The sequence below is a fragment of the Ascaphus truei genome, chromosome 2, assembly GCF_040206685.1.
Source record: "Ascaphus truei isolate aAscTru1 chromosome 2, aAscTru1.hap1, whole genome shotgun sequence".
In the NCBI taxonomy this organism is placed as follows: Eukaryota; Metazoa; Chordata; class Amphibia; order Anura; family Ascaphidae; genus Ascaphus; species Ascaphus truei.
This window is the reverse complement of record NC_134484.1, coordinates 63,551,653-63,561,652: the sequence shown is the minus strand read 5'-3', so window position 1 is coordinate 63,561,652 and position 10,000 is coordinate 63,551,653. Positions and strand designations below refer to the sequence as shown.

At 46.5% G+C, this 10,000-nt stretch overlaps 1 protein-coding gene across 6 annotated transcripts in view; it reads left to right on the top strand.

Moving 5' to 3' along the window:
• The window catches only part of GRHL2 (grainyhead like transcription factor 2), a 149,904-nt gene that overhangs the window by 125,125 nt on the left and 14,779 nt on the right, over window positions 1–10,000 (top strand). For all 6 annotated transcript variants that reach the window (XM_075582578.1, XM_075582577.1, XM_075582582.1 and 3 more), the window contains one exon: window positions 8,634–8,698. In XM_075582578.1, the coding sequence (XP_075438693.1) occupies window positions 8,634–8,698 (65 nt within the window). The remainder of the gene's footprint in view (window positions 1–8,633; window positions 8,699–10,000) is intronic.

Sequence of the window (10,000 nt, the reverse complement as noted above, 5' to 3'; positions counted from 1 at the left end):
CCAGTGGCTGGATACTCAGCTCCTCCAATCGTATGCCTCGTGATGGCGTCAGTTCCACACTCCTCTGAGCTTCCATCCAGCAGGAACTCAGGGAGCTATGCAGCCGCTATTGTCGTCCCTCATGAACAGTGCACGAGGATGAATAGTTCCGAGCAAGGCAGGAAGAGGCAATGGAGTCGCATGAATGAAGCTATCAGTGAGCTAGAGTCCAGTACTGGGTAACAGGTAAATGCATTCACACTAGCAGCACACTGCACAACCTACGCGTTTCTTCACGTCAAGTGATTTCATCCCCTGATGAAATCACTTGACTTGAAGAAACGCGTAGTGTGTGCACTGTGCTGCTAGTGTGAGCGCATTCACCTGTTACCCAGTACTGGACTCCAGCTCGCTGATATAAACAAGAGAATGGACCTACATCGCCACAGTATCACACGCGGAACAAGAGACCGTCCTGTTGGCGAACATTTCTCTGACTCTGGCCACAAGATGAACGATCTGAGGGTTGCCATACTCAAAGGTAATCTTAAAATACCGAAAGAGAGACGGTTGCATGAATACAAATTTATGCAACTGTTAGGGACAATTAGCGGTGGCATAAACAGAGACAGAAAATTTTATGAGTCATTACTGACAAGTGTACTCTCTTCCCATGAGTGCTAAAGGCCATGTCTATACATACTGCGCTATATGTATGCACACACAGCTGTCTCTTACACATACAAATACTCCATGTTTTTCCATCCCTATACACCAATAGGGATCACATAGTATCTACACACACTTTTTAGTAATGCAACTATCTCTCACATTTCCATACCTACCCACACCATTAATATACACTCCCACTCCACACACACCTTTTGTAAAGCACTGTATACACTGTGGGCTCTTCATTCATTTATATTCACATATATACACACTCTTACATCACTAACATTCAGGGACCATTTAACACCTCTAGCCATAAATCACATCTACACACAGGGGAGGGACCAGCACAGATAACATTCCAAGATACACTGTTTTTATGTATACCCTTTGCTTGCTTTATTCATTGTAACACCGCCGGAAGAAGAGATCAGTGTATCTCGAAAGCTCGCACAAATAAAAGCATTTCGTTAGCCACAGAACAGAATCGTCTATTTATTTTTGAATATATGTATATATATATATGAGAAAGAAAAAGCGCACCCCCTAGTGCATTATCTTGACGGTATGGAAGATAATAAATGTATTATTATAGAAGTGGAAGGCAATGCACACTTACAAGAAATATAAAAACAATGTTCACATAAAGGTATCTTTAGGAGCCTGATCCCCTGACGAGGTCCGCCATTGCGGATGAAACGCGTAGGGCTGACGTCACTTAGACTCTCGCGGTGCTTCCGCGCTACTTCTTGAGAGACTTTCACTAAACTTTTGGGTGCCTGTTTATTGCCTGCCGTTTGGCGAAGGACCCCGCTGCGGATCCTGGGCTGTGCTAATACCAACAAGCACAAGCTCCATACTGTGTGAGAGACGCCATCTGCCTAGTGTGGTCGCAGTGAGTTGGGTGTGCCCCCATATTCCATCACCGGCTGGTGATTTCAGGCTCCTAAAGATACTTTTATGTGAACATTGTTTTTATATTTCTTGTAAGCGTGCATTGCCTTCCACTTCTATAATAATACATGTATTATCTTCCATACCGTGAAGATAATGCACTAGGGGGTGCGCTTTTTCTTTTCTTTCTCATTTCACTTTTGTGGAAGTGATTCTTCCTTTTGGATTCGCCTGCCCCCGTTATAATATTTGGTTAGAAGGTTCTCCCCTGTTTGAAGATTGGATTAAGTATATTTCTGGACTATCAAGTTTGCATATTTGTTTTATTCAATTTAGTATTTTATATTTTATTTTAATGCTTGAGGACGTTTTGTTTATGGTATTTGCGCTGTTGTGTTTTAATATATATATATATATATATATATATATATATATATATGTAGTCCTTTTTCTGAACCCTCCCAAAGGAACTACTGGTCACTGTACAACACCTGCGGCTCCAGGAGACATGAGCCTCCGCTAGCTGGGAGCCTGGGGTAACACTCATACATTTACTTAGCGCAGCGCCTCCACTTACCCAGGATCCCCGTGATGTGAGATTCCCCTGGGCAAGAAATACATACACACACACATGTGATGCAACCAACTTTATGTAATATGATAATGCATGACAACCTTATCACTCTAACATGCAAATTAGCAATAACACATATCCTAATAACTGGTACCGTCCTTATAACGGTAGTGGCTTAGCCACCCTCTGACGGAGCACTGTCTCAGTCCCGCTACCGCGTGCTCCACACCGTGTCCATTTACGGTACTATATGGTATAGGCTCAGTCTTGTAACCACTCGCTCAGTGTTCTTACAAAGAGTTTAGCCTAAGGCGGGATCAGCGCCTGATGACCGGTGTTGGTGCACGTGATGATATGGTACCTGCCGAACACTCCGGTGCTCGAATCTGCAACCACTTCGTAAAGGATCCGTCGAGTTCCGGCCCGACATCCAGGATCCACCGTCCGGGGAGACCCCACCAAGATGGCCTCTGCACGGGTGCGCAGCGTCAATGGAGTTCCTATCTGACTCCGTGAACTAACGTGACACTCGCTATACTATAGGCCGTCCCTACAGCACAGCAACCTTGAATGGCTTTAGGGGAAACTCCTAGGGCCTGCGGGGTAGCCTATCCTATGCAGGTGGGTCACTGACCCCCTGCACCCACACTACCTCTCCCTTCACCTCCCGGATCCCCTCTGACTAACTCAGCCTAACCTCTGCAGCCAACACACTGCACACACACTCAACCTGCAGCAACCCACTGCACTCACTCACTGTGCCTACTTGTCAGCGCTCACAGCACTACCAGCCGTGACACCGACAAGACTGCACACTCACACACCTAAGGGCAGAGTCCCTAACCTATGGGCCCTCCCTCAGTGCCTACCCCCTACCCTGGTGGGGATTGGGGCCTGCATGGGATCTTGGCAACCTTACCTGGTGTAGGAGCCACTTGCCCCCTACACCCTTCCTTCCCCTTCCTGCTCCCAGCTCCAACTGCCAAATGTGGTCCCCACAACATTGTAGCCTTCCTCCACAGGAGAAGCTGCAAAACCCTATTTGTTGGCTGGCTGCATGTGATGTGGGTGAAAGGCAATCCCCAGAGGCTGCTGGGAATTGTAGTCCAGTCAGGACCTCTTTAGCATTGGTACCGCGTGCCCTACCCTTACTGCACCTGCGCGGCCAACACGCACGCTCACGCAACCTGTCATGGTGGCCCCCGCTAGCCTGGTGTGCCGCAGAGCCTCGGAGCGCTACATGGGGGGTCTCTGGGGCTGAAAAGAGATCCGGGTTACATTCTCCCCCTCGCAGAATCCCAACGACCTCGCTTGGGTAGCAAACATACAACAGAGGGTTATATAATGAAAAATGCATTGCAAACGATACACCACACCCAACATGCATTTGTTCACCGGTACCCGACATACTCGCGTGGATACCCGAGGCCAGCTGAGTCTCAGAGTGGAGGGCCCCTAACTGATTGGGTGAGGGTATCCTACCTTGACTCCTATGAGTCTTTTGGAGCTCAAGATCAGGTGTTACAGTCTCTACCGCCAAACCATCACCTCCCCCTCGCAGAAAAAATAGTAAGGGGTCCTGGGCATTGACCCTTGCCGGATCCTCCGGTTTCTTCTTGCGAGAGACAGGGAGGTTTAGTCTCTTGCCTCGGTCCACCACATGGCGAACGAAGCGCTCCAACGTGCACATGGAAGAGGCCACAACTACCCGAGCGGTCTCAGCACAGTCTTTGTCCGCTCCAGCAATCCCTTTAACGGTGACATCTTCTGTGGACAGCACAATGTCTTCGTGCAGGCCCGTGTCTTGTGAAGACAAAGCTTGGAGATTACTCGCACATGGGTAAGCGTCGCTCCTGGCCGCTGTTCCGAATACCTTGATGAGGTCAAATCCGCTCCCTGGTCTGCAGAGATCTTCTGGGGGAGACACCTCCACCAGGACGCGATGACGAGGTGAGCCCATCGCCCGGGTGACCCTACCTTTGGAGCCACCAGGCTCCACGATCACCGGGGAGCTCACACCCGACACCCCTGGGGCAGTCAACTCGCCCCTGTCGTTGTTGGCAGGTACTGATCCCAAGCCTGGGACCGCTGGTACCATTGTAGTAGGCCGGACTGGCCACAGTAGGGCACACGGACCCACAGCAGGCTATGCATCCGCCGAAATAGTTGGCTCAGTGACTTGGCACGAGTGGTCCGCCGGCAAGTGCATCACCATGAGTTGTTGGTTGCTGGAATCACCAAAAGAGGATGGAGGTGTAGACACCTTACCCTGTGTTTCTGGAATCGGCGGTTCTGGTCTCTGTGGTTACTGCTCGGGAACCGTGTCTGGAACCGACATCTGGGGTTCCAATATCTGTGACTCTGCCTTCGGCGGCTCCGGCTCTGGACCTGAGTCTAGAATGTCCATCTGGGCACACGGGCCCTCCACAACCTCCATAGCTGAGGTAGGTGGACTAGCAGCGGCGCTGACCGCCGGGGTAGAGACATCAGGCACCTCTTTTGCCACGGTTTCCGCCAGCAGAGGTTCCTGCTCTATCATTAGGATGTCCCCTTTGAGAGGGTCTGGAACCGTGTCTGCAACATTGGTTTGGACACACGGGTCCCCTGAGGCCTCTGGAATTAGGACAGACTGATTACCAGCATAACTCACTTTAGTAGAGAGGTCAGGCTCCTCCTCTTCTTTCTCTAGCGGTTCTGTAGGCTGCAGCAGCTTGGGACACAGGAACCGTGCCCCACAGCAGGCACACTGGGGTACCCAGGTCAATTCACAACCTGGGAAATCACATTTAGAACAGGGACCTTGGAGACACTTCTTCCCTTCCACTTGTGTCACGAACACCCCACGCGGTAGCTGATAGGCATCAAAGTCCTCACTACCAGGTATATTCAAGCCCCTTTGTAAGCATGGACACAAAATAACGGTTACGTTCATCCCTCTTGTTAGCCAGTATCTATACAACTGAGGGTGTGATTTACTGCAACCATCACCTATCTTATGATGAACAGACATGGCTGATCGCTGTTCACTGTGCTCACTCAGTGTGGGGGCGGGGATCTGGGTTTCCCGCCAGTCCTGGATAACTGTTTGCAACATTTCCCCGTGTGGGCGGGCAGTCAGCACATGGGCTCTCCCGCCTTGAGAGCACCCACATGGTGAAACAAAAATAGCACAATTTAGAAAAAAATTACTGGGCACCCCAGGTCTGATCTCTCAGCAGCGCCTCCAAATGTAGCCCTTTTTCTGAACCCTCCCAAAGCAACTACTGGTCACTGTACAACACCTGCGGCTCCAGGAGATATGAGCCTCCGCTAGCTGGGAGCCTGGGGTAACACTCATACATTTACTTAGCACAGCGCCTCCACTTACCCAGGATCCCCGTGATGTGAGATTCCCCTGGGCAAGAAATACATACACACACACATGTGATGCAACCAACTTTATGTAATATGATAATGCATGACAACCTTATCACTCTAACATGCAAATTAGCAATAACACATATCCTAATAACTGGTACCGTCCTTATAACGGTAGTGGCTTAGCCACCCTCTGACGGAGCACTGTCTCAGTCCCGCTACCACGTGCTCCACACCGTGTCCATTTACGGTACTATATGGTATAGGCTCAGTCTTGTAACCACTCGCTCAGTGTTCTTACAAAGAGTTTAGCCTAAGGCGGGATCAGCGCCTGATGACCGGTGTTGGTGCACTTGATGATATAGTACCTGCCGAACACTCCGGTGCTCGAATCTGCAACCACTTCGTAAAGGATCCGTCGAGTTCCGGCCCGACATCCAGGATCCACCGTCCGGGGAGACCCCACCAAGATGGCCTCTGCAGCCGCAACGAAGAGCAGCGCCCAACCTTCTGCACGGGTGCGCAGCGTCAATGGAGTCCCTATCTGACTCCGTGAACTAACATGACACTCGCTATACTATAGGCCGTCCCTACAGCACAGCAACCTTGAATGGCTTTAGGGGAAACTCCTAGGGCCTGCGGGGTAGCCTATCCTATGCAGGTGGGTCACTGACCCCCTGCACCCACACTACCTCTCCCTTCACCTCCCGGATCCCCTCTGACTAACTCAGCCTAACCTCTGCAGCCAACACACTGCACACACACTCAACCTGCAGCAACCCACTGCACTCACTCACTGTGCCTACTTGTCAGCGCTCACAGCACTACCAGCCGTGACACCGACAAGACTGCACACTCACACACCTAAGGGCAGAGTCCCTAACCTATGGGCCCTCCCTCAGTGCCTACCCCCTACCCTGGTGGGGATTGGGGCCTGCCTGGGATCTGGGGAACCTTACCTGGTGTAGGAGCCACTTGCTCCCTACACCCTTCCTTCCCCTTCCTGCTCCCAGCTCCAACTGACAAATGTGGTCCCCACAACATTGTAGCCTTCCTCCACAGGAGAAGCTGCAAAACCCTATTTGCTGGCTGGCTGCAAGTGATGTGGGTGAAAGGGCAATCCCCAGAGGCTGCTGGGAATTGTAGTCCAGTCAGGACCTCTTTAGCATTGGTACCGCGTGCCCTACCCTTACTGCACCTGCGCGGCCAACACGCACGCTCGCGCAACCTGTCATGGCGGCCCCCGCTAGCCTGGTGTGCCGCAGAGCCTCGGAGCGCTACATGGGGGGTCTCTGGGGCTGAAAAGAGACCGGGGTTACATATATATATATATATATATATATATATATATATATTAGTAGACTTAAAAAACATATTTCTAACAAAAGAAGAATATTATATCGTATGTTTCTTCTTTTTTTTTTCTTTCTCTGCTACAACGTTTTTCCTATTTTTCCAATGTATGTTTGTTATTTTACAGGTAGAGGGCAGCACAATGTAGAAAAACAACTGTTGTAACATAATTCTGGTTAGAAATGATAACATTATTTGTAGGACCAGGCATAATAAATACAAGCATTAAGGAACACTTTTTTTTTTTCCTTCAGAAAAGCTGATTAGATTGTATTCCTACGAAGGGAAAAATACACTGTGTAATTTGTAATGGCTAAATATTGTATAAATCTTGTTGGTTTTTTTTTTGTTGCAGAATTGAATATATGTTTTATATTGCAGAGTAAAAGCCTAACATGGAGACTAGAGACTGTACTGGAAAACAGGGTAGAAGAAGCCCCCCAAATAAATGTCTTATTGTGTGCACACTTATATTAAACTGGTAGATAAAGCGTGCTCTATAAGCATGTACCCTTTCTGGGAGTGATTTGTGAAGAACTTCAAAACATAACATTTATTCTGATATAAATAAAATGAATGTAGTAAAAAAATTACTAAAAACTTATAGGGGGAGGGGAAGTGGATATTTGGTATCGGTAACCAATATAGTAATTAATGTATGGACAATGTCTATCACAACAACAGAAGAGAAAGATCCCAGGTAGTGAAGCACTCAAACGTCCATAGATAATAGTTACCTACTTTAAAGATTTCTGATTAAAATGGAAGTATTAACGCTTTCATTACTCATTTCACTGGTACTATTATCTATGGACGTTTGAGTGCTTCACTACCTGGGATCGTTCTCTTCTGTTGTTGTTAGAAACCCCTATCCCAGTTTAGCACCACACCTCCAATATAGTATTATTTGCATATAAGCTGAGCAAGGGTTCCCCTCTCCCTTACCCCCAGTGTATAGACAATGTCTATCACACAGAAAGCTAGACATTGTCTATACACTACTTACTATATTGGTAGTTCAATTTAAGTGTGCACACAATACGAGGTGGCTAGGGGCTACTCCTCGGTTTTGCAGTGTATTCGAGATATACACCTTCGTGTCGCACCTCTTGTGTAATACGATCTTGAGCGGTTACCCCTCTACAAACTTGAACGAGCGATTGTTAGCATTTTTTTTATCCTAAATGTAATTATTTCTGAACCGTTTCCCAAGCTAGTAAGCTTTCAGCGAAATATCAGGAGCCCACGGTGTTTGGGCTCTCTTTATAGCCTCGGAACTAAGCAAATCTAATGATTTTGAAGAATTTCACACTCAAACGTAGCGATTTTAGAATATTTTGCAAATCGGCATACAGTATGATGCAGAATTGCAGTGCACGTTGACTTGATGTTTGGCAAGTCGCTTATGAGCTCTGATAAGGGGGTGAGTTTTCTTGCAGATGAAAAGGGGAAATTTCACCTAATCGCCACCTTGGATTTTTGCCACGGAACAGCGTGGCTGAGCAAAGGGGTTTTGTTTATCTGCAGGGTCAACAAATGCATATCATTGTGAACATTCCTGTTTTAAAACTACTACAGTATTAAATTTATGCAAGAAAAGGAATCCTATTGAAAACGCTGTTGATAACTGTAGTGCAATTTGTCTGCATTGTTTTGCCTCAGTTTTGTATTCAGAGACATTGGTAAATAGATCCCGTTGTATTATTCACACACCATTGTTGCGTCTAGTCTTTAAATACAGTATTATGTGACTTTTATGCAATAAAGCCTAGATTCTCAGCCTCCAATTTCCTTTTAATTTCAGATATCAGACAAATACGGTATTCCAGCAGAAAAGATTGTGAAAATTTACAAGAAAAGCAAAAAAGGGTAAGACCATATAAAAATATGTTCTTTAAAATGTACCCAATCATCATGGATATTAGAGGTTTGAAGTTACTAAGCAGCATCAAGTGCAAGCCTCCTTGTGAGTGTGATATACAGTACAAGGCGATGTGCATTCTGCCAAGTTTACTTGTGGCATAAATTGGGGCGGTTTTACTGAAAAAATTGATTATTTTTTCTCAGTGCAACAAAATGCAGCAAATGACATAATTTTCCCTAAACTGATATACACGCTAGATTCTCTCAAGACCTGTAAACAAACCGCATCAAACATTCCACTTCATACAAAGTGCTGGCTTCTAACTATTATTCTAAGCTCTTAAACTCTGCTCCTGCGTTCCGGCATCGCAAGACTGTCCTTGCAGCGGTCATTCGTGGGGATCTACTCATTGATTTTCGCACACCCCCTGCACCTACAAAGTATGTATTCAAGTTTCATTATTTAAAAGGTGCAATCCCACATCATCGGACAGAAAACATCAATGTAACAATCTAACTGGCTCCCCTACAGAAATCTAACAACACTCGGAGGAACGGGTTGGCTAATTCAGTTCTTTGGAAATGAGTTACAAGTTTAATGTCTTGAGGGCCTATGAATAGGAAAGTAGTTGTTTCTTTACCCCACCCTTGTTCTTCTCAAAGAACCAATAAAGTTAAGGGTTGGTGGAGAGGGGGACTCTGGCTGTACAAGCACTTGCTGATCACACAAAGGGAGCAGCCAGAGGAAATCAACCGCTCAAAGCCTAATAATATTTTTATATATATATATATATATATATATATATATATATATATATATATATATATATATATATATATATATATATATACAGTGCTTGACAAATCACCCAAAAATCTACTCGCCGAACCAAAAAATCTACTCGCCACCTAGTCCCGCCCCAACCCCGCCTCTAGTCCCGCCCCGAACCCCGCCTCTAATCCCGCCCCCAGCCCCGCATTTAAAAAAACCCATAAATGAAATAAATTTAATAAATTTCTAGTAAGAACATTCGTTTTTGACATAAGTTTATTTATTGTATTACATTATACTACAATTAGTCCTTGTTTTGTGTGTGTGTATGTGTGTGTATAAATGTCGAATCTAGAAAAAAAAGCCAGATGTGAATGACTAGTTTCCTGCACCCCTTAACTAGTGCCTGGATGCCCCCGCTTCAGAATGTTTAAAGCAGCAATCCCACCTGGGATCTTACCTGATCCGCAGACCCTCAATGTCCAGGTACCTCATTCCCACAATGTTATACATTGGAGGGGATGTGTTCCCTACCT